General features: G+C 43.4%; 1 protein-coding gene across 1 annotated transcript in view; it reads left to right on the forward strand.

The window, feature by feature from the left end:
* The window catches only part of dock1 (dedicator of cytokinesis 1), a gene marked incomplete at its 5' end in the record, with an annotated part of 409,371 nt that overhangs the window by 27,768 nt on the left and 355,434 nt on the right, over positions 1-26,169 (forward strand). Inside the window, 5 exons of the mRNA XM_079492379.1 lie at positions 4,944-5,041; positions 8,408-8,497; positions 11,390-11,490; positions 14,487-14,615; positions 19,603-19,711. Coding sequence (XP_079348505.1) covers positions 4,944-5,041; positions 8,408-8,497; positions 11,390-11,490; positions 14,487-14,615; positions 19,603-19,711 — 527 coding nt within the window. The remainder of the gene's footprint in view (positions 1-4,943; positions 5,042-8,407; positions 8,498-11,389; positions 11,491-14,486; positions 14,616-19,602; positions 19,712-26,169) is intronic.

Below are 26,169 nucleotides of genomic sequence, written 5' to 3' on the forward strand. Positions count from 1 at the left end.
ATAATGCTTAAAACACCAAATGGGGTTCACGCCCAAAATGGGTAAGGATCATGCCAGCAAACCTGACGTGTTTATTCCTAGGTCTCTGACTCACAATATACTAGACATTGATTTCTGCTGTTAGACTTGTGAGGAGGCCTGTAGACTCAGTTCATTTGGGCATGGTGATTCAATTTGCAGACTTGCTTGCGCTAGGTAAACCAACACGCTAAACATCTTAACCCATTTTGGGCGGGAACCCCTTTTGGTGTTAGCATTATGTTATGCTTTAGCTATTGAAAAATAGCAGATCTACAAGCTCATAGCGCGCCACCGAGTGGCGCGCTACGAGCTTGTAGGTCTGCTATTTTTGAAAAATCGAAGAACGACTGACATAGAAACATAGCTTTTTCAGAAAACTGTCAGGATGTAGAAGACATTTTTAGAATCTGATCTCAGGTCAGAATGGGTTAAAGCATGGATTGATGTGAATGATCCGTTTGAAAGTATACCCTAGAGAAAACATTGATTTATGCTTTGCTGAATCAAACGGCCTTTACTTCTTCAATTATTCAGCTAAGTTTGGTTGTTGTTGTTGATGATGTTTTAATGATTATGGAGAAATGGTAAACATGCACAAAATCTAAAAGTAAAGTAAAGCCATTAACCCATTTTGACCTGAGATCAGATTCTAAAAATGTCTTCCACATCCTGACAGTTTTCTGAAAAAGCTATGTTTCTATGTCAGTCGTTCTTCGATTTTTCAAAAATAGCAGACCTACAAGCTCGTAGCGCGCCACTCGGTGGCGCGCTATGAGCTTGTAGATCTGCTATTTTTCAATAGCTAAAGCATAACATAATGCTAACACCAAAAGGGGTTCCCGCCCAGAATGGGTTAACACAAACGTGGTCTGTTTATGTATGATATGGACGTTGCTGTGAATAGATAATGACATCATTATTCATATTTTAAGTCTTTGACAATTCTTGCTCAAAATAGGAAGTGGTTCTTTCTCTGCATTATTCACTAACTAATGTTTTCATATCGGACTACATCTACACTGATACCAATATAGCTGTGATGGGACAATATCGGCCAATAATATCACACACACACACACACACACACACACACACACACACACACACACACACACACACACACACACACACACACACACACACACACACACACACTCTCCTAACGGAAAGCTCACAAGTGGTTTGAACCGAAGACATTTTTGCAGGCATGGCGTAGAAAAGCCCAGATCTTTACTTGAATGCGGTTCCCTGCAGACTGCCAGGGTCACACAGCGTCCCCCCCCCCCCCCTCGCTCACCCCACTCAAGTCTACGATGAAACCCTCTTTTTTTTAATTAGGATAGATTTATGCAGTCTCTCGCCCAGCGCTGCGAGTTCTTGTGGAGCCGGCTCTTCCCAGGGTGTTTGCCTCGGTGTGGCACTGTGAACAGCAGACAACAAGGCAGGAGAAGTTAACAGGAATCTAATGACAGCCAGCGAAACTGAGGAGGAGAGAGAGAGAGAGAGAGAGAGCACTCCTTAGCATTCTGTTCCCGACCTTGAGGAAAAAGGCAGGCAGAATTAATTCCACACCAAAATGAGCACTTAAGGATGCAGTTAGATTCACGTAGAGACAGACTGATATGTGGTTATTCTGCAATTATGCAGCCGATGTGTAACCCGTTTCAACCTATTTCTGGCATGGCATTATCTAGGCGGAACGTCTTGCAGATCTACAAGCTTGCGTCGTGAAGTTGTCGATGAGCTATTTGTGAATGTTCTATTTTGGACAATCTTGACTCAAATTAAAAAAAAATCCCAAAATTGGATTAGAATTGATTTAGTACTTTTTTTTGGACAATATATCGGTCAATCGATAGTCCGGTACTCTCCAGCGCTTTGGTGAATAGAAAATGCATATTCAGGTCAGGATACCAATTGTATACAATCAGGATAATAGGATACAGGGTAAAAACTGGTGAAATTGGAAGTGATGACTTGAAGAAAATAGCAGACAAATTTGGAACTGGAACACTACAAAATTGAAGATGTACGGTAAATGGGCACTCTCTGCTGTTTTGCTGAAATTGGCAACCCACCAGAAAATGTATTTTCTGTCTCATTCAAGAACTGGAGAGACAGAGAGACTCCCATCACAGAACAAACACTCTACAGCAATCATTCCTATCACGATACTGTATAGAGCTGTAACCTTTTGTCTTAACCAAAAATATCACTACTTAAATACAGCAATACTGCAGTGTAATTATGCGTGAACTCACTTTAACCCATTTTGGGCGGGAACCACATTTGGTGTTTCAAGCATTCTGTTATACTTTAGCTATTGAAAAATAGCAGATCTACAAGCTCATAGCGCGCCACCGAGTGGCGCGCTATGAACTTGTAGGTCTGCTATTTTTGAAAAATCGTTAAAATGTGCCTCAAATCTTTCAGAAATGATTTAGAAAACATTTTTTTTAAATTTCGACGTCAGGCCTGAATGGGTTAATGTATTTAGAAGGCCAATTAAAGCAGTGAGAGGGGGGGGGGGAAACAGCAAGCGACACTCGGTTAGATTTGGTTAGAAATAAACAAACATTCAAATACTAATGTGAAATCCTATTACATTTCAATTGGCAACGTAATTTATTCCCTGGGAATTAGTCACTCCTCCTGCTTCTGCATTCCATCTGTTGGGGTTTTGGGGTTTCCAGTTCCAGACCAGATGCTGTTTGTCACGTCTAAATCTACTCTGCCGATTGCTTTCTCTAAACGCCTGACTTATATGTCGCCGTACGACGGAGTCGCACACCCGTGAAACGGCAGATCTGAGTGCTCGCGGCAGCGTGTCTCTCGGCTTGTAGATCTGCTGTGTACTGTAAGTCTGGCTCAACTCGCAAGCCAAAGCCCCTGATGTCTCTCTCGGTACAGTGTACTTATACTGTTGCATTTTTGTATTTTGTGCGAGAGTGCATTGAGAAATGTCCTCAGAAACGGCCTCGTTTCTGTACATTTCGAGAAGTTTATTTTGTACGGAGGCATCCCCCAAATTGACAGGACCGCAACTTTTTCATATCGCGTCAGGGCCTCGCGTCCAGGCCCTGGACTTAATTCGGTAGAGATTTCACTGTCTAGTGCTGACATAATGAAGTGACATTATTCCGGAGTGTCTCAGCCCTGCGGTCGCTTCTCGCCTTTAAGGCGTCTTACTGGTATATATATATATATATATACTCTACAACATCTCGAAGGCAAAGATTGCACCTTTTTCTTTTTTAGCACTGCAATTAGTCGACAGCTTTTGATTGATGGGATCCTTTATTAGTCAATAAGTTAAACCGCACCGTGGTACAGTCAGACCAACTCATTCACTCTTGTCCATACTTTTCATAGGCTCAATATTATAATGAAACCCAGACAGACAAAGTGGGTTTCAAAGATGATAATTCCAACGCGCTCCGTCTTTGAAAGGTGTACAGTCGGGATGTGCTGCTCATCATTTTGGCAAAAATCACTGCTGTCACTTAACCCATTCTGGACGGGAACCCCTGTTGGTGTTTTAAGCATTATGTTATGCTTTAGCTATTGAAAAATAGCAGATCTACAAGCTCATAGCGCGGCACCGAGTGCCGCGCTACAAGCTTGTAGATCTGCTATTTTTGAAAAATCTTGAAAATGTGGTGCAAATCTTTGAATATGTATTCTTTCAGAGCGAATGTTTGCTTCTGGGGGGAGGTCCCTGGAACAACATATTTTCAGATGGGGGTCGGCGGCCAATTACATATATTTTTGGGGGTCCTTGACATGAAAATGTTTGAGAACGACTGACATAGAAACATGGGTCAGGATTTAGAAGACATTTTGTAGAATCGTCCTCAGGTCTAAAGTGGTTAACAGCCCGTCATATAACTTCATGAAGCGCCAGCTGCTCGCGCCAATTGCAAGTGTAATGACCCTTCCTGTGTGGAATTGACCGGTGCCTTAGGTAATTGAGCCGAGTGAATCTTTTTCTAAAGCCCCAATTTGATAATCCGTCCGAGGTGGCCCTGTGATGGAGTGAGTGCTCCCCTGGAGCGTGCTTAATCACATCCTCTGCTACACGCGCACATTTAATTGATTTTAATTGAAGGGATCTGAGGTGTTCTGCTTGACACTTTGGTATCGTGTGGTGGTGGGGCTTCCAACTCCACCAGGAAGACCATTTTGTTTGTGTAAAGTTGTCATTTTCTTTGACATCTGTAGTTTGACACTCCTCGGGGCTCATTAAAAGGCGAAATGACACAAACTTCTCTCACCCCCCGGCCCCCCTCCCACTCATTTCTTTCACTATTAGGAGCTTGAAACTGAGTGACACCGAGTTATATATTTTGTATAACCTTTCCACCCATAATGACATGTCCAAAAAATAGGGATCATTATCAAATGAGTGACTATTTATCATAATCCCCATTCAACCGATTAGTTATATTAACTGTTAGACCCCTATGAATAACCGTTGTGCCGTGCGTGTGCGTGTGCGTGTGCGTGTGTGTGTGTGTGTGTGTGTGTGTGTGTGTGTGTGTGTGTGTGTGTGTGTGTGTGTGTGTGTGTGTGTGTGTGTGTGTGACTGTGTGTGTGTGTGTGACTGTGTGTGTGTGTGTGTGACTGTGTGTGTTTCTGAGTCCAGCCACGTGGTCAGGGGTGCCATATGAGCAGAAAACCCGAAATGATAAAGAGTGTTGAGATATAGACAGGAGAGCAGGCCAGAGATACCAGGCTAGTAGACTCTGTATCGGTGAGGCTCACCAATAATGCCCTTTCATCGAGTTCCTTGTGTTCTAGTGTTTTGGAGCATTTTGCCACTTATCACCACAGTAAAAGCAGCCTGCAAAGAGCTGTGTTTATAAGTGACATTGTTCCCATACCTGTGTGTGTGTGTGTGTGTCTTTGCATGTCGTGTGCAGTGGATCTCCTGGGCCTGCTGAAGTGGCGTTCCAACACCAGCCTCCTGCAGCAGAACCTCCGTCAGCTGATGAAGGTGGAGGGAGGAGAGGTGGTCAAGGTCAGAAACACCTCCTCTCATACCCGTATACACACACAGTGTTTTCATCCTCACATACAGCTCAACAGGGACGTGTTGAGCGAGGCAGGGTCTGAAGTCTCGTAAGAGGGCACTTTTCGACAAAAATAGCAGATCTACAAGCTCACAACGCGTCGCGCTGCGACACGTTGAGAGCTTGTAGATCAGCTATTTTCGGGGCGCAACCCAGCACTCTATCTTTTTTTTTAAATGTTTTTTTTTGTGGCTTTTGCCTTTATTTTATATTTTTTATGGAGGGACAGACAGTAGGCTGACAGGAAATGGGGAGAGAGATGGGGGGAAGACATGCAGTAAAGGCCGTCGGGATCGGGAGTCGAACCCGCGGCACACTGCCAGACTGGATTACCAGCCAAGGTGCCTGGACCACTGAGCCATGGCCCAGGCCCAGGACTCTTTATCTACTGGAGATTGTTGTGTACGACATGGATTTCGAAACAAATTAGTTAGACGCAAAATGGTGCGTTCCAAGTTCAGAAGACATCGGGGGGGGAAAAAAGCTATTCTCCTGAATGCTGCCTTCCGGCATGGCATGGAAAGGAAAGGAGTGGCATTTTGCATTTCTTCCACCATAGCAGTAAATGCTGCGTTCGTGGTCTGGAGAGGGCAGTTGTTTTACAGACAGGGTAAAAGGGGCAGGGGCTGAAGCCCCCTTTGATGTCTATGTGTGCATGTCCCTGAAGCTTAAGGTCAGAAACACCTCCTCTCATATACCCGTATACAAAATGTTTCATCCTCACATATCTGGAGAACCAGGGAGTAGTGTGGAGCCCGAGGCGAAGTCGGGTCAGATCAGCGACTCTCCAAACATCTATAGATCTGCACATCCCCATATAATAGAGATCTCAGATGTCATCGATAATACAGTATGTCATATATCTACTACTGACGATGAGGGGTACTGCACTAACAGTGTTGGAAAGTAACCAAGCACATGTACTCAAGTACTGTACATACTGTCCAATCCAAAGTCCAATGTTGAGCCATTTTTACTTAACTGGAGTATTTTCTCAAGTACATCCATCTCACATGAATATTTTGGACCTTTTAATCCACTACAATTAGGTCTACTCTACAGTATTTGATAACTTAAGTTTTTGGGTTACTGCCGACAGAGAAGTTTTCCTTATTTGTATGTAGGATAATTTGGCCACAGCTGGATTGGATGGACATCACTGTTTTGGCTGTCACTATCCTTGTTGACGTTTCCCCCCTAATTTGACTGGATCCTCCTAATTAATGAGAGTTTAGTGAAAATGTGCACACGGGCATCCAGGGACATCTTAACATCTGGCCACATGAAACGCTCCAATAATGGGCATGGTGTCCTCCTGGCTCCCCGAGCGCATGGTGTCCTCCTGGCTCCCTGAGCGCCACATCTTCCTTGGCAGCCTGGCTAGCCAAACGGCTCCGCCGCCTGTCTGTCTGCAGTGTGTGTTGTTTTTGTCCAACTAAAACTATGACAAAAAATGTTTGTACAATACATAATTATACAAATACAATAAAACACCCAGCAAAGTACTAGTCAAAATTTTAAAGCTATTTAAAAGAATATGTGGACATAGTTACAATTGTCTGCTGGGGGACATATCATGTCTTAGTGTGGACACAGTTACAATGGTCTGCTGGGGGACATATCATGTCTTAGTGTGGACACAGTTACAATGGTCTGCTGGGGGACATATCATGTCTTAGTGTGGACACAGTTACAATTGTCTACTGGTGGGACTGAGAACCGAAACCCGAAAACAACCCGATAAAAGGCTTCAATAAGCTTTGGGCTTCTCAAGCCTGTTATCGAGCATAGCACCCCATGACGGCATGTTTAAACAATCAAGACAAGAGGCGATCAATAAGTAAATGTAATCATCCATGCTGGCACAAACATGTCGGTCTAAAAGTGCTACAAAATCCACAAAGTAACTAACTAAGTAACTAAAGTGCAATATTTGCCTCTGAGATGTAGTGTGGTAGAAGTAAAAGTATTGTCAATTGAAAATACTCCAGTAATGTACTGTACTTGAGTACATGTATTTGGTTGCTTTCCACCACTGTTGAGAAGATCAACTGCTCTACAGCTACAGTAGCAGTGTTGATTTTGACAGCAAATTTAGATTTTAGTTTTAGTCATACTCTCTTGAATAGTTTTCCATTTAGTTTTAGTCACATTTTAGTCAACTGAAATGTTTTAGTCGACTAAATATCATAAGCTTTTAGTCGACTAAATCTACAGTTGATTTAGTCGACTAAATGCATTTTGGCGGGCCTTGATGGCGTCGTAATGGCTGATTTTACACTTGGTTGCACTCTGAAAATAGGAGATCTACAAGCTTGTAGATCGGCTATTTTCAGAGCTCAACCAAACATAAAATGACTTCTCTTTTCGTTCTCTTGTCCACTAGTCCCTCCCTAACATTTGAGTCTATTTGTTTTTGTTGATGAAATGTCAATACAGTATACTGTATTTAGTCATAGTTTTAGTCACCATAGCTTAGTTTTTATTTAGTTTTTTTTCAGTTTTTCCCCAGTGAAAAAAGGCAGTAGACGAACATTTTTCATCGTAGTTTTAGTCGACGGAGTCAACACTGTACAGCAGTACATGTGTTCTGGCTTTTCTCCGTTTACCACGGGCCAAGTAAACAGGGCCAGCGTGTTTCTCCCAGGAGAGGGATTATGGCGTGCACAATTAGCGCTGCCGGCGGAAACGCTGACAGGTAAAATGATTGCCGTCCTGCTAGGGTTCGGGATTTATTGGCTGCTATTCACTGTAAGCTGCATCAGATACTGAGCCCCACAGCAAGGTTTTTATACTGTACCACTACTGTACCACTCTAATGGTGGTCTGTGGTGTGGAACAGCAGGGTAGAGACTGGAACATCTCTACTGATAAACTAAAGACAACACCACAATCTCGAAATAATCGGTTACAAGTAAAAGTCCGCTATTCAAATTTCAAAAAGGTACAAAGGTGTTGACATCAAAATATACCTGATGTACTGTACATGTACACTGCTTTTGTTCATATTTGGAAGCCTCTGTAATATCCTTGAATCAGTTGTGAGAGGCCTGCAGATTGCAGGGATGCCCATGCCAAGAGGTCATAAGGCATCGTCTAAATTCTGTTCAGTGTCTGTGAGAGTGAAGGTGTCAGTCGAGGAGGCGATGCGTCCTGTATCCGTGATCTGTATCCTGAAATAGTTGTTGTTGTTGAGTTTCCCAAGTATACTATTATACAACTATTCGTTGTGTTGAAAGGTTTATGTAAACGCAAATAAAGATGTTAAGTGTGTGTGTGTGTGTGTGTGTGTGTGTGTGTGTGTGTGTCTCCAGTTCCTGCAGGACACGCTGGATGCACTCTTCAACATCATGATGGAGAACTCCGACAGTGACCAGTTTGATACGCTGGTCTTCGATGCCTTGGTAAGACACACCCCCCCCCCCCCCCCCCCCCACTCTTATGAGACCAGGAGGAAGTAAAGAGTTAAATGAAAACTTTGCCAATTCCTCAACTGACCACCTTGTTGGTTCAACGTTGTTGAAGATTTCATTTAACTACATGAACATAGCAGATCTGCAAGCTTACAACACGTTGTGAACTTGTAGATCACACTGTTCTGCCTGCAAAGAGTTTTGGTGTAAGATATGGTTGTTTTACAACACCAACCACCCCAACCCTATATCCCTTAATTGCACAACAGCATTTTTGTCAGAGCACTGAAGTCTGACGTAATGCATGCATCGTACCTGGGTCACATTTGGTCCCCATCACAAATTCACATAGACATGTTTAATATCACGTCATACTGTGTTCCAAAAATAAACACATGAATTACTGTATCAAACGTGAGTGACTATCATAAGGATACAGAGCCACTTCTCTGGCACTGTCGCCGGGCCAATTTGTTTATTTTTGCACCACAATTCCTATATACGATAGAGATAGACGATTCTCTAAGATGACCCGATGTTAGTCTCCATATGGAAATGACCCAGGGGATGAAGTCAGGACGTCAGTAGTACTCTATATTCAGGGGTGTTATTTTTAAGTTGTTTATTCCCTCATGGAATGTTAACCTCTTCTCTTTTTGGACGGTAGCATTGAGAACACATCGCGCTGTGTGTTGTGTGTCCCAAAGCACATCTTAACGTGTGTTTTGACATGATTTATTTATACGCTTCTGTTTGTTTCCCCCCCCTGATTTGAAACGGCGGCTCAATCAGGCATGATATGTTTTATAAAGACGGTTTGACAGCACCCACTGTAGGCTCGGGAAGGGAAGCAGAGACCACGTTTATACCTCTCTGAAAGCGGTCAGTCGGTTGTGTTTGCTGCCTGCGGGAGGGGGGGGGGGTGTGTGTGGTGTGTGTGTGTGTGTGTGTGTTTGTGGTGAAAGTATGCAGAGCACACACACCTTTAGCTACCGTACAGGAATGTTGACTGCATCATGCCACAGGCAGAACTGGCTTCCTCCCCATGAAAACACTTCCCCACCGCGGGGACAGATACGGTACACCTCCCCACCGCTGGGACGGATACGGTACACTGCGAAGCAGTACTGTAGCTCAACCCCACAAAATGACTTTTTAGCAGCTTGCCAACAAGCTGTCAAAAAACAGACGCTGCAACTTACGGTGGATGAGGAATAAAAAGAAAATGAATATAACTAGTCCATACGTGGGGATGTGCGCACTCAATATTTTGTGTGGGCAAGGCGGGTGTTCCTATGACTCGATCTATGCCTTGCTCCGATAGTCGCAACTCACGCACGCACGCACGCACGCACGCACGCACGCACGCACGCACGCACGCACGCACGCACGCACGCACGCACGCACGCACGCACGCACGCACACACGTCGATTCACCTGGAGGAACTGACCAAGCATTCCACTTTTAAGCTTTTTGCAAAAATGTGTCGCTAAGGTGACAGCCATGCTTGTGCCAGACTGTGTTCACTCTGCTCTCAAGGGGAGGTGGAGACGGAGCTACACTTTCTGTTACAATGTGACAAATATAAAGACATCACAGAATCATTCTTCCCTAAATATAAAGAAAAATATAAAGAATTTGAATCCACCATTATTAATAACTCATCACTTCAATATGTTCTGGGAGAACAGTCCAAATGCACATTTTGTATGTATGCTTTGGCAATGTTAAACATATTTATCATGCCAATAAAGCCTTTTGAAATTGAAAAAAAATGAATTGAGAGAGAGAGAGAGGGAGACCACTATCTGGTGACGTAACGGCTGCTGCCTTGGTCTGTATGCATTGACATTCCATCCTGCAAGACGAGGAAAAAGACAATTACCCCTGCTTGAATTTGAGTTCCATAACCCCTTTTCAAGTCTTTGTACTTGCCATATTATCTGAAAGGATCATGATGAACCTGCTTTCTCAAGTCTCATACAAATCAAATCAGTTCATTCATGCCATGAATGTCAAAACATCATATTTTTCGGAGAGCCAGCCCAGATGCGTGCGTCATTGGATGTCCTTGCCCTGCAAAGCCAAAGCAGTAACTAGTTTAAAAGTTTTTCAATAGGCCAGCCAAATGGGTTTATCGTCATACAAGTGATATTAGACTAATTGCATCTGTTCTTGGCGTAATTGTCTATCCGTCAATATCACAAAGGCTAATTTGACCTTTTGGGATACGCAAATAAGTCTGTGTGTCCAAAAACATAGTTACGGTATTTGGTTTCTCAACCAATAGAGGGTATGCGCGTGACATCATCATCAAACCAGGAAGTTATGCAGGAACGCCTACTGAGTGGCAAAAACTACTTTCTGGCCTTGACAGCCCATACATCCACACAGAAAAGTCATATCTGATTGCATTAAACGATGTTAAACTCACTTTGCCTGTTGATTTGCCACTCGATTTGCCACTCGATGTGCCATTCACTTTAAGCATGCGCATACTCTCTATATTAACCTGCAGGCCGCATTAAGTGAAGGTGGGGGCCGCATGTGGCGCCTGGGCCACCAGCTGCCCATGTACACTATGCTTTAAACTCCTTTAATTAAACTCATTTTGTGACTTTCTTTCCTTCTTTTTTTCTCACGGTCCACCAGTGGTCCCCCGGCCCACAGGCTGAGAAGCGCTGTCCTAGATTATCTGCCTAGGGGGAAACATTCGGAGAAATAGGAACTTTTGGCTTATTTGCAACCGTGTTAGATATGTTCCCCTTTTTCCCTTTGAGCATATTGAATGAGACAAGGCCTCTGTTCCAGCCCTGCACATGAAACGCTCGCCCTTACATTTTTAATGAATTCCTTCTCGTTTCCTCCTTCCTTTGCAACAGGTGTTCATAATTGGGCTCATCGCTGACAGGAAGTTCCAGCACTTTAACCCTGTTCTGGAAACCTACATTCGGAAGCATTTCAGCGCAACGCTGGCATACACGTGAGTAACCTGTCTAAAGAGGATTCCCAACCTTTTTCAGGCCGCAGCCCCGGCCCCCGAAATAAATCATATTTCAATGGGATGCCACCCACCCTGACAAGAACTTGGAATGTACAGTAGGCATTATATTTAGTTTGCCTCGCAGTGCGAGGGCGCTGTGAGCTTGTAGATCGGCTATTTTCCACAATGTCTGTCTCTTTCTTAGGTACTATTTGACAATTTGGCCAATTGGGTATTAAAAAGGACATAAATGTCATGAAATTGTAACTTTAGATGGTTTAGTTTACTGCTGTGTTGAGTGAGTAAACAATGTTGCACATTAACCCATTCTGGGCGGGAACCCCTTTTGGTGTTTTAAACATTATGTTATAATTTAGCTATTGAAAAATAGCAGATCTACAAGCTCATAGCGCGCCACCGAGTGGCGCGCTACGAGCTTGTAGGTCTGCTATTTTTGAAAAATCGTGAAAATATTTATTTCAGAAAACTGGAGGATTTAGAAGATTTTTTTTAAATTTCGAGGTCAGGCCTGAATGGGTTAAGCTAGTCATCTGGGGACCCCCCTGACGGTCCCCCGACCCCCAGGTTAGGAACCACTGGACTCTACCGACCGAACCGACCAGCCTTAGGAAAGTGCCTTCCAAACAAGATGAGCTCTGACAATGTGAACCGGTGACGTCACGTCAGAACTTTGATGTTATCTCAGTGCTTGGGTATTCAGGTTGAATGCCTTTGATCTTTAAAGTACAAAGAAATAACGGTATATTACATAATTAGAGAGTGTTTGTATGCGTTTGTTTGTAGTGCTGCACGATTCTCGCTCAAAATGTGGATCTCAATTTTCCTCCACAAGAACTGATTCTCACACGATTTATTTTTTTAGTCTTTAGTCTGTTAGTTGCTGAACATTACTACATTTAAAATGTGGCACCGACTACTGTGGCTAACGGACAACATCAAAGTGCTTGCCTTAAACCTCTTAAAGTCTCTCTTGTAGCAAGAGCAACTCAAATTAATTGGACGGCCAACTAGTGCTGCACGATTCTTGTACAAATTTAGAAATGAGATCGCATAGGTGTCTCAATCTAGATCGCGATCGTTTTCCGATGAATCGTTCAAATCACAAACCACTTTGTTTGTGCAGCTGAGGTCCCAGACCGCAGACCAGTAGTCCAACTTCCTCCTCAAAACTTGGCACAAATATCACTCACGGGTCTGGGGCTAGTTATTGGGTAAGCTTTAAAGCTAGTTCCTGGCCCCTTTTAATTGGCATTACAATTTGTAGAATTTGCATAAATAGTCCAGTTTTTGACCTACATTATGCCTGTGCTCTGCTGTTTTGCCATCTCATCTGCAGCAGTGCTTCTCGAACGTTTTAGCTTCAAGACCCAAAAGAGAAATTAGACATCTGCCCGTGGGACCCAAACCTTCTTAAACATTTTTATCTATTTCTTTTTCTATGGAAATTATTTGAATTATTGTATTATAGAAATTGGTCGGCGACCCAAACGGTGATCCAGAGAAAGCTACAGATACACAGGGCTGTACAGGAAAACTGAGCATATTTAACCCATTCTGGGCGGGAACCCCTTTTGGTGTTAGCATTATGTTATGCTTTAGCTATTGAAAAATAGCAGATCTACAAGCTCATAGCGCGCCACCGAGTGGCGCGCTATGAGCTTGTAGGTCTGCTATTTTTGAAAAATCGAAGAACGACTGACATAGAAACATAGCTTTTTCAGAAAACTGTCAGGATGTAGAAGACATTTTTAGAATCTGATCTCAGGTCAAAATGGGTTAAATGTTTGTCTCTGTGGGTTGTACTGTATGTTCTATTGATTTTATGCTAATCTGTATATTAGTTTATGCCCTTGAAGGGTTCTATGTTGATCTTGTGCTCTGCTTCTGAGGCGGTATGTGATCTCAGATTCTGTGCCATGCTTGCGCAGATTAATCACAGGAGCAGAGTCACGCCGCCAATAAATTAAGAGTACATGGTTGATCCTGAGCTGAAGTGACTAATCCTCAGAGTATATATTAATAGAGACGGCACCGGATTTCTCCTCCCATCCACTTGCATTAAGTTGCTCAAAAGCGCACGATGGCGATTTCACTCCTCTTTCCGGGTAGCTGGCCCCTACTGGTCAAAGCTAGAACTGCGGGCGGGCCCGTGCATTTAGCACGAGTAAACCCTGCACAGCTGGGGGCTTATCACGGAGCGCTCGTTAGCACTTCCGCGTGCGGCATTTTGACCACCGACTGTTGGCGGTCAAATCGAAACAATGCAGAAGTATAGAGCGTTCCTACAGGTGCTTCAAAAGGCCACTGAGCAACTTCCATTGAAATTAATAGCTGGGGGCGGGGCTGTCGCTCCTCGTCCGCCCTTTAGATTAGGGATACTTGAGGGAGTCTGAGCAAGAAAGTACTGCCGAAGCAGACAACCCTTAACACTCCAGGTTAGAATAAAGTTCTTACGGTGCAAGGCTCGAATATACAACTAATTTTATGTCCTTTTGATATGAATTTATTTACCTCTGACGTTGATAACGAACGCGTTTCGGCCTGTGTGGCCTTCGTCAGCGTACTTGAGTTAAATGATAGATAGTTAGGAACCAAATGGACCTTGATGGGTCTGTAACTTAGAGCGTGTACAAATGGAACCAAAATGTTCCATTTGTACATACTCTCAGAGTTAAATGTACATTGATTTTAGAATATAAATTGGCATTCCAGAGATTAAAATGCCAAAAAATGGGGGTCTGAGGCCTAATGCATGTCAAACTGGGGGGGTCCTTGAAATTACAATGGTAGAGAAGATACTGCTAGAGGTGTACAAATCTCCTCTCATGGGGGGGCTGGCATATATTTTCAAATGGTGGTCCACGGGCTAATAATTGTCAATTTGAGGGTCCTTGGTGTGAAACAGCTTGAGAACCACTGCCTCTAGATTATAGTATAACTCTATGGTGGCGTTCGGTGGGTTCTGTTCCTTACAGGAAGCTGACCACGGTTCTGAAGAACTACGTGGAGAACGCAGAGAAGCTGACGGAGCAGCTGTTGAAGGCCATGAAGGCTCTGGAGTACATCTTCAAGTTCATCGTTCGCTCCAGGGTCCTCTTCAACCAGTATGTGTGGCACGCACGCACGCACGCACGCACGCACGCACGCACGCACGCACGCACGCACGCACGCACGCACGCACGCACGCACGCACGCACGCACGCACGCACGCACGCACGCACGCACGCACGCACGCACGCACGCACACACACACACACACACACACACACACACACACACACACACGCTCAAGGAAACAAACGTATACCGGTATGCAAATATCAACACTCAGCACTTCGGACAGCATCCCGGATCCTTTAGTTTAACCCATTCAGGCCTGACGTCGAAATTTAAAAAAAAAAGTTTTCTAAATCATGACAATTTTCTGAAAGATTTGAGGCACATTTTAACGATTTTTCAAAAATAGCAGACCTACAAGTTCATAGCGCGCCACTCTGTGGCGCGCTATGAGCTTGTAGATCTGCTATTTTTCAATAGCTAAATTGTAACATAATGTATGTAACCACCAAAAGGGGTTCCTGCTCAAAATGGTTTAATATCCGTCCTTGTCCTTATAAATATTTATACTAGTGGTGTCTCGGGGTCTATGGGTTTATCATTCAATCACTATTATATTGCCTTGCCAGCGCGTTTATTGATTATGTAACGGGCCATTATTTAGTGGAATTAGGTTGAGGTCGAGGCGCTCTGTGATAAGGTAATTTCACTGGATGTTCTTATAATTAGCCGAGGGGATGTTAACCCGCTGAAACCGAGAAAGCAAAGTGTCATATTAGATTTTAGATATCTCTCACAAGAAGAAAAACACATATATACAAGCACATTTTGCACACACTTTGTGCCACGCTATGAGCATGTAGATCAGCTATTTTCTTTTGAACGGTGCACACCGCTCCAGTGACTGGCCGCGTGTGTCCCTATATCCTTATATACTGTATGTCCATTTGGAGTAGGAACAGCTGCAATACCGCTGGGTGACCTACCTTCAAGTGGCGCTGTTGAGCGTCACACTGTTACTATTACAATTGAGTACCACAGAAGAAAAACAGTCTAAGTCCAAATTTCATTCTGACCCCTCCACGAAAAGGCCTTGTTGTCCTGAAATTATGGATCAATAGTGTGGACTTAGACTGTTTTTCGTCTGTGGCATTCATTATTGTACAGTACAGTACAGCACTGTACAGTGAGTACAGTACATAACACTGTACTGAGTTGCCTTTGAGACGACTGGTTTCAACTATGGCGTTCGCCGTGGTGTAGAAGTATTCTTTTTTTTTTTTTTTACGTTTCTTTAGTATTTAGACTTTGTACTCAGGACGGCACATCATTATTTTGGCCTGGTTCTCAGATGAGCATGAGCATGATATGCTGCGTTCACATGGGCAGATGCAAAAGATACAAAGATGCAAAGCTGCACAGTATATTTGTAGCTGTTTCTTAGCTGTATCTTTTCTTTTTTCTTTTTTCAATTTACTTTTTATTGAATTTTAATCAAACATACATGTAAACAAAACGACTATGACAATTGACAATGCATACAACAGAAACAAGACAAGACAATATACGTACAATACACACAAGGGGAGATATCTGCCTCTCTTCTCTATTGATGATCATAATACATAAGTACCTCAAACAGGTGCATCTGCTTCTACAGGTTAAACAGATATAACTGAAATGAAACAAAGTCAGGTCTTATGGTAGAGACATGAGTAATCCATCTGCTGTTGTATCTTTTCAGCAGCAGGAGGGCGTTTTGAAACCACAACCACTACAAACATCCAACACAGATACAATGAATTACTCGCCTAATGCTGGAGGTTCCATGTTTGATTGAAAGTACAAAAGTATCGGCATCAACATAAGCAACATATACCAAAAGTAAAAGTGCTCATTGTGCAGAATGCTCCATTTCACAAGTCCAATCTGCAAGCTCTAAGCTTGCAGATCTGATATTTTCAAATTGTCTAGTAAATATATACGGCTAATGCTCCATTACAGTCAAACTACCTCAACAGTGTACTTATGTCCAGTATAGAGAGAGACTGAGAGAGAGACTGAGAGAGAGGGAGAGAGAGACTGAGAGAGAGACTGAGAGAGAGGGAGAGAGAGTAATTGTTGTTTGTGGCCACAACAACATCCCTGAGAGCGGAGGCATCAAACCGTAGTGGTTTCTGTAAAGCCCTCAACGGTGACGAGCTGCGGTCCATGTAATACCAGCGGCCCTGTGGGAGAGATAGCAGGATCAGTGCTAACAGTACACCTGCCTCTCTCTCTCTCTCTCTCTCTCTCTCTCTCTCTCTCTCTCTCTCTCTCTCAGGGAGCAGCCTAGTTTTTTCTCTATCCCTCCAGCACACAGATCCATGTGGGTTCCCCAATAAAATAGCCATCCACCACTGATTCTGAGATTAATTTAACGCAATTTATCCATGCTTGGATGACCATACATCACATAATCCCATCCACTCTGCACTAGGGCTTTCACTTCAAGTGATTTTTATTAGTTGACTAGTTGCCTAGTTTACTAGTCGACTAGTTGTTTAACTAAGCCTACCTACAGTATGATGTAAAAAAACCCCAAAACAAAACATACATAATGTATACATTATGTATGTTCGGACATTTATCTTACCATTCCCACAACAATATACAGAAAAACGTGATATTTTGGACATAGTTCAAATGTTGATTTATTGTCTCCACCAGGCCGAAGGCATGGGGAGAGAGTATGTTTTGCACTCCGTCCGTGTGTGTGTGTGTCCTGTGTTACCAGCTAATCTCCGGCACCGTTAACCCGGTCGATGCCAAACTTTGCACACACACTCCCTGGATGCCAACGTTATAGCACCACCATGAGGCAGCTTTTCACATCTGCGTGAAACGTTGCATGCACACTCCCTAGAGGCCAAGGACAAACCTTTGACCTGCATTTTCCGCATCTGCCTTTTATAGCGCCACCAGGAGGCCGACTTTTGTAAAACACATTTTTTGATATTACTCCTCCAGATTCTGTCCAAAAATCTCACAAATCGTTATGGTCATGTGCTCAAGTCGGATCTGTCCGATATTTCATATTCCATCCTAATTGGCTATAATTGGCTTTCACAGTTTGCAAGATTCCCCCGTTTTGAACAAAAGCCTCAAATCATGAACGCAGCATGCAATTTACGTGAAATCTTTCACACATTTTCTTACTAGGCTGAGGAAAATATCCCACCCTTTTCACATTGGCCTGTTATAGCGCCACCAACAGGTTGATTTTTGCAAAACACATTTTTGGAACAAAATGCCTCAAATCATCCAATTGCCATCAAAGGCGTATGAAGAAATGGCACCCTTTTCACATTGGCCTATTATAGCGCCACCAGGAGGCCACAACCTGACCTGCCCTGGTGGAGACCTGTGCCCCGAGGGGCACTTTTTCTAGTTATTTATATTTTTAAGCTGTTATTAATCTGATTAAAATGTTAATGTTAATTATATATATATATATATATATATATATTTTTTTTTTTTTTTTTTTTCGTCTCTTGAAACACTGCGACGGTTAATCAAACTATCTGATTTAATCGATTACTGTATAACAAATGATCGATAGTTTAATTAAATAATCGATTAATAATCGAATCCCTATTCCAGGCAAGTCATTCAGAAATGTTCTGAAATATTGACATTTTGGCCGAGCTTGTTGATCTAGCCATATTCACACTTTTTGCCCGGCACCGTGTGTGACAAAGTACAACATCTTGCTTAGATGGTTAATCAATGTGTTGATATATAAAAAACACATTTCAACATTAATTTTAAAATTCACATTATTAGATTAATTGGTGAAAATGTATTGATAGAATAATCGCCGCCCTATGAGGTTGTAGCAGAGTGAGCAGACACAGAAGCTCATTTTCCCATTAATACCCATGTTTGTAAAGATTAATTGGCACTGCAAGAGGGATGAACAACATTTGGACGATTCCCTGTTAACGGTCCGATTCCTTAACAGTCCAATCTCAGAGTTATGTACACAATACTTTTACTATTACTCAAGTAGAAACAACAAAGGAAAAAAAACTAATACAGGACTTTTCCTTGTAATAGAACAGATATTCTACATTGTTGTGTTGTGACAGACAGACAGACAGACAACCCTTAGATCTCCTTCTGTCTCTCCTCTTTCACTGCTGGCATTTCAAGAGAGCTCGTTTACGTAGATTATTCATATTTTTGTGTTTCTCAGTGACAGCAGGCAGGTGCTCTGGGGTCTTGTCTGGTTGTTTCAAATGCTAATCTGGCTGGCAGCGAGCAATGATGTATGGCGTTTTGATCCGCTGTCGCATTCTTGCATCGAACAACGCACCAGGGCCCACGTTCCCCTCGCAGACGCCTTTTAATGAATTGGGGGGGAGAGGGAGGGGAAGAGAGGGAGAGAGAGAGAGAGACCGTTATTTATTTCTACTCTGGGGAAATGTAGGGTGTGTATGTGGTGGGGGGGGGATGTCAACGGTTACATAAAAAGGACCGGTTGCACAGAGTGTTGGAATTTACTTAACAAATTAACTGCTCGTGACGGAACGTTCCGCCAATTAGAATCCAACCGGCAACCGCTATTGGCAGAACGTTACGTCAGATAAGCTTTATTATTAATCTGGCCTTTCCTTCTTTCCTTCCAGCGTGCAACACACTAAAACAAAGTAGTTCCGGGTCGGCAGTCTAGCGTTGGCTCTCGCGTCCACCATGTGGCAGTCAACTAGTCAAAAACTAATATTACTCCCTGACAAAAGGAACTTGTTACTTATTACTTTACTTTATTTAATTAAAAAAATTTTAGGAGTTAACGGGCAATTATGGGCACTAGATATGCCCGTAAACCTCAAGTTTAGCAGGCATATACAGTAATATACAGGTGTGATGGTACAATTCTGGAGTCTACCGGAGTTTGAAGTTTAAAGCCCGCCCTTCTACGTCCGATGAATGAGCTTTGTGTGTGTGTGTATGTGAGACGTACTGTAACCACGCTGCTCTCTCCTCCTCTAGACTGTACGAGAACAAGGGAGAGGCTGACTTCATGGAGTCTCTGAGGGACCTCTTCACGTCCTTCAATGACATGATGAACAGCAACGTAGAGAACACTGGCATGGTGAAGGTAGGCTGTCTGACACACACGCACGCACGCACGCACGCACGCACGCACGCACGCACGCGCGCACACGCACACGCACACCACGATACAGAGAACACCGGCATGGTGAAGGTAGGCTGTCTGACACACACACACACACACACACACACTCACACACTCACACACACACACCACGATACAGAGAACACTGGCATGGTGTAGGTAGGCTGTCTGTCTCACACACACCACCATGCTACTGCCTGGACAGTGGTGGGAACAAGTACTTGAATGTCACCATGCTACTGCCTGGACAGTGGTGGGAACAAGTACTTGAATGTCACCATGCTACTGCCTGGACAGTGGTGGGAACAAGTACTTGAATGTCACCATGCTACTGCCTGGACAGTGGTGGGAACAAGTACTTGAATGTCACCATGCTACTGCCTGGACAGTGGTGGGAACAAGTACTTGAATGTCACCATGCTACTGCCTGGACAGTGGTGGGAACAAGTACTCGAAGGTTTTACTTTACAGTAAAAAGTATCAACACTGCAATGTAGAAATACTCTGTTACAAGTAAAAGTCCGGAACTCAAAATGCACTTGAGTGAAAGTACCAACGTATTGCCAGAGAAAGTAAAAGCACCCTTTGTGCAGAATGTCCACTGTCAAGTTTTCAAATGTATACACATCTTTTGAAAATAGCAGATCTACAAGAAAAGTATAATACAGTAACAGAGGCGAAGTGGCTAATGCCTGTTTTGTAATAATAATAATCTACTGTAAATCTGCAAAGTAACTAGTAACTGACGTTTTCACCTAATTGTAATGGAGTAAAAGTACAATAAGTACAGTGCTTAAATGTACTTAGTTACTTTCCAGCATTTTACTATTCAATGAACTCCCGCAGCAAAAGACAAATAACACACACATACTATACACATAATATAGAAATATTTCACACTTATATTAGCAGAAGAAAATCGCTTACTGCACCTTTGAAGCCTATGTACTAGTCAAAAAGGTTCTTCGGTTTCTCACTTGCCTGTCTCTACTGTATGTAATCAAACAGTTCTCTGTGTTTTCCACTTGCCTGTCTCTACTGTATATCTGTGTGTTTTCTCTCTCCTCTGTGCGTTTCACTCTGACCTTGACTGTTCTCTGATCCCGGTCTCCTCCTCCAACCTTCCTTCTCTTCTCTAGCTGCTCCTCAAGGTATTTGTGTGACCTTCACCTCACCTTGCTCTCCCGCTTTGGCCTTTTATAGCCCTTCCGTTGTCCTCCCATCCCCCACCACGACACACCCCCTGTTGTGTTGCCATCTGAAACTAACATGCTCTCACACATTGAGCTCGGTGCGATGTACGACTTTTTCCTCAATATTGGCCAGGGATAGGGTCGGGATGTCCCCATCTCGGTTATTTTTTGCTCCCGATCCGATTCCGATCATTTGATTTTGAGTATCTGCCGATACCGATTTTTCCTGATCCGATATTTATATTTTTTTTAGTGGTGCAACCACTCCAAGGAACATCACTGTCCCTATGTCCACGTGCATGTCCCTATGTTTAAAGCACCAGTAGGGGCAGAAGTGGCGCTGTTGTGCTAGAAAAAGAGAGAGAGAGAGAGATAGTAGCACTGTTGCCTGCTAATTACACACACAGAGAGAGAGAGAGGGGGAGGGAGGGAGAGGGGGAGGGGGGGGAGAGGGAGAGGTGTCTGCTAATTCCCCCACACAGTAACTCTGTCATTTCTCGACCGTTTCGGATGTGGGGCAGCTCGCCGGAACCGGGCTGGCACCCTGGGCACGTTCCTGTGGGTCTGGAAGTTCCGGGGACCCACCGGGGACCCCCACAAGGAGTTGCACCACTCAGTTCATACGTGTGTGATTACTACAGTGCCGCGATACGAGCTTGTAGGTCTGCTATTTTTGAAAAATCTTGAAAATGTAGTGCAAATCTTTGAATATATCTTTCAAAGCGAACGTTTTTAACTAATATCTTTTGTAGAATCGTTCCCAGGTCAAAATGGGTTAATATAAAATAAATACGTGCTTCTCGATTATTCGATTAATTCAGTTCAATCTTTTTTTGGTGAGTTGCAGCCCTAATCACAGCACACACACGCACACACACACACACACACACACACACACACACACACACACACACACACACACACACACACACACACACACACACACTGCACGCTCAGCCGTAGGAGATGCCCTGAAGTCAATTAGGAGTCAGATGCTGTGTAATTGGGTTAGATATTAAGCTTTACTGTCACTAAATTAAAAATTGATCTTGAGGAACGCACAGGCTTTTGGGTGCGTGTGTGTGTGTGTGTGTGTGCGCACGTGCACGTGTGTGTGTGTGTGTGTGTGTGTGTGTGTGTGTGTGTGTGTGTGTGTGTGTGTGTGTGTGTGTGTGTGTGTGTGTGTGTGTGTGTGTGTGTGTGTGTGTGTGTGTGTGTGTGTGTGTGTGTGTGTGTGTGTGTGTGTGTGTGTGTGCGCGCGCGCGCGCTCATGCACGCGTGTGTGCGTGTGTGTGACAGCTGGAAGTTAATAAGCGCTCTCTGTCACACCTCCAGACTTATCCTACCGAACATCTGGCCAGCGTGCACACGCATACATGCACAAATGGACACACACACACACACACACACATGATGAGACATACACACACGTGCGCGCATGCCGACACATACACATGCTTACGGACACATAAACACGCACGCAGATACGTGCACAATTGGATTAATGCATAGTTGCATACACACAAACACAAATTGTAAACACTGTCACACCTCCAGACTGTATCCTCTACTGAACATCTGGACAGCGTGCACGGTGCACGCACATGCGCATGCATTGCATGCACAGGGGTACACACTTAGGCACACATACATGTGCATACGGACACATACACAAGCATACAGACACGTACTGTATACACTAGGGCTTTAAGCAACTTGTCGACTATTCAACTAGTCGACTAGTAAATCCACTAGTTGACCTTGTTGCTACTGACATACTGCCAGAGATACACACAGGCACATACAAACGTGTCTACACATTTCGTTTGATTGATACATAACTCCAGCCCCTAAACCTAAATACTTAGTCCTAACCCTAAACACAACCTGATTTCTTATGTATATGGTTATAATGTGGTTATATTCATGTAGAAAACAGAAGAAGAAATGATTATTATAACTAAAGCTAGCAAACAAAACTAGAATAAAAAACAGTATAGTAGTGCATCCCCGTGGATGCAGAGGTTGTTGTTTTAGTGCGTCCCTTAACTATAAACTGCGTTTTGGGACGCAAAATGCACCCTATTTTAATCTCTGACTGTTGATTTCTATTGTGTGTTGTTATGAAGCGAATGCCGCTGGGGTTGTCAACGATTGTGAAATATTTGTTTTTTGGGTCCTACAAATATTTGCGATTAACACTTTAATTGCCCGGAACGATTTAATCCATTACATTCATGCGCCCAGTCGATTTATAAACACGGACGCCTTTTCCGGACGGACCGGCCGGAAGTTCATGATGTTGTGTAGCAGCTAACAATAGCCACAGCACTTTAGAATCGATCGACAACAACGGGAGACAAGAATAAATCTATCGGGACTAGCGACTGGACCGCGGAGCGCCGTCTAACACAGGATCTTTTTTCAGAAAAAGACGGGATGATTTAGATCGCGAGTTATGAACGTTTTAAGATTTTCGTTTTCATCAGCTAAACAGAGGAGGGAGTTTTTTGATGACGTCTCAGTCTTGCGCGTCACCGAGGAGAGCCCAGCAGGCGCGCCTGGGCTATACAGCCAGGCGATCTGTTCTCGTATCAATAAACTTCGTCTTTAGGACAATACTTCGTCCTGAGCGTCGGGCGTTACTAATAGAAAGGACAAAGAACTTCGTCCTGGGCGATTAATCTGTTAACGAGATTTTTGGCATTGAACATTGGAACGTATAAATACATAGGTTTCAGTTTGGCGTAAACAAAAATCTCTCAGGTCAGATATGAAAAATACTGTCGCTTAAATATTCAAATGAATGCCGGTATCACTATTCACCAATGCCACTAAATTAATGTACTAATGGCATGCATTTGTAATTTTATGCGTAGACGGCAAAGACGATAGCTTAACGATCTACACGCCTGGCTATTTCAGCTGTTTTGAGTAATTGCTACTATAGACTCGGAAAGCAGTTGAGGGGAAGGCCCTCATTGTCAATGTATAGCCGGAACACAGAACACAATACTCACTCAACAACAGATGAACAGTTTCATACAGAATACAGCAATAATTAAAACACATGAATCAGGAAGACAGAAAATATGTAATGATAAACCAAACATGTTAATAAACCCATTTAGGCCTGACGTCGAAAAAAGAAAAAAAAACAGTTTTCTGAAATACCTATGTTTCTATATCAGTGGTGCTCAATATTTCATGTCAAGGACCCCACACATTATATGTAATGGGCTGCCGACCCCCATCTGAAAATATGTTGTTCTGGGGACACCCCCCCCCCCCCCCCCCCTCAGACGCAAAGATTTGAGTTATAAACGTTCGCTCTGAAAGAATATATATTCAAAGATTTGCGTCACATTTTCACGATTTTTCAAAAATAGCAGATCTACAAGCTCGAGTGCCGCGCTATGAGCTTGTAGATCTGCTATTTTTCAATAGCTAAAGTATAACATAATCCTTAAAACACCAAAAGGGGTTCCCGTCCTGAATGGGCTTAAAGTTTTGAACCAACGTGTTTACAAAACCATTGCCCTGAATAGACCCAGACAGATTTTTAAGGACTTCTGAAGCTCATTCCAAGCAGATGGAGAATGCTACCTCGCCTCATCAGGCCATTATGTAATAATTACGACAGGCCTGCTAATGAGACGAGTTCTGAGGGAAAAAAAACAGAGTGTGTGTGTGACTGTGCATGTTTAGGCATTCGCCCCCTAGCATCGTCGGCGCGCTCGGAGATAACGGAATGAAGACAGGTGGCGTGGCTCCCGATTTGTTTTAACCCATTTTGGGCGGGAACCCCTTTTGGTGTTAGCATTATGTTATGCTTTAGCTATTGAAAAATAGCAGATCTACAAGCTCATAGCGCGCCACCGAGTGGCGCGCTACGAGCTTGTAGGTCTGCTATTTTTGAAAAATCGAAGAACGACTGGCATAGAAACATAGGTTTTTCAGAAAACTGTCAGGATGTAGAAGATATTTTTCGAATCTGATCTCAGGTCAAAAAGGGTTAAATGGCTGCCAGGCAGGTGGCAAGATGTCCAGAAATTGCGTTGGCGCTGCAACATGCATTAAAATATGTCGGGGCCCCCGAGCTCTGACAGGATTCATTGTGATGTTTCATTTCGTTGAACGCCAAGTCTGTAACAAAAGCTGCTGGCATGTTCCCTGTGTGCTGCTAACACAGCCTTCACTCACATACTGGCAGTTAACCCATTCTGACCTGAGATCAGATTGTAAAAATGTCTTCTACATCCTGACAGTTTTCTGAAAAAGCCATGTTTCTATGTCAGTCAAAAATAGCAGACCTACAAGCTCGTAGCGCGCCACTCGGTGGCGCGCTATGAGCTTGTAGATCTGCTATTTTTCAATAGCTAAAGCATAACATAATGCTAACACCAAAAGGGGTTCCCGCCCAAAATGGGTTAAGCAGGTCCACGTTTCCAACAACCAGTGATGCAAAACACACTCTGTCGAACAGAAACCTTGTGGCTTCGTATTCTAACTCTTTCTGTTTTTCATTTGATCATAACTACAGCCGGCGTCGCACGAAAGCTCCACAAGTAGCAGTATCCAAAAGCTCAAAACGCAGCGCGAAACGACAACCATGTAGATCTGATATTTAAAGTACAAAAGCTTTGGCATCAAAATGCACTTAAAGTTGTAACGGTACTTGCGATGCAGAATGTAACGCTTTTAACCCCCGAAAGTCCTCAAAATCTTCAGGCTCCACTGCAACTGTTTTAAAATGGTTAAATGGTGCATTTATATAGCAATGGCTGAGATGTTTACTACTGAGCTAATAGAGCCTGACCGCTATCTCAGGGGATACATTGAATCTTCTTGATCATCACGTCTTTATTTCTTTTCAAAATCTTTTTTTATTGAAACTTTTGAATAACATAAATCTCTCAGATCTCAGGGGCAGGCAAATAATGAAAAGGCTGTGTTGAGCAACACTTTCAACATTTTCTCCCCTTCATGTCCCGATTGATAAGTAAGCCAATGCCCGATTCCCCAGCCTTTCTATGAGTACACCATCTTCTCTGCTAACCCCCACAATAAGTCATTGGGAGGGTGAAGATAGCCGTGGGTCTCCTCCAGGCCGTCAAGCCACCATCTTCTTTTCACCTGACAGTGAAGGGTCTCATTCATAGAGTATATAAAAGGATAGAGACTGAACTGGCGCGAAGCTCCGCCCCCCAGCTATTCATGTCAGTG

Source organism: Electrona antarctica (genome assembly GCF_951216825.1).
Source record: "Electrona antarctica genome assembly, chromosome: 22".
In the NCBI taxonomy this organism is placed as follows: domain Eukaryota; kingdom Metazoa; phylum Chordata; class Actinopteri; order Myctophiformes; family Myctophidae; genus Electrona; species Electrona antarctica.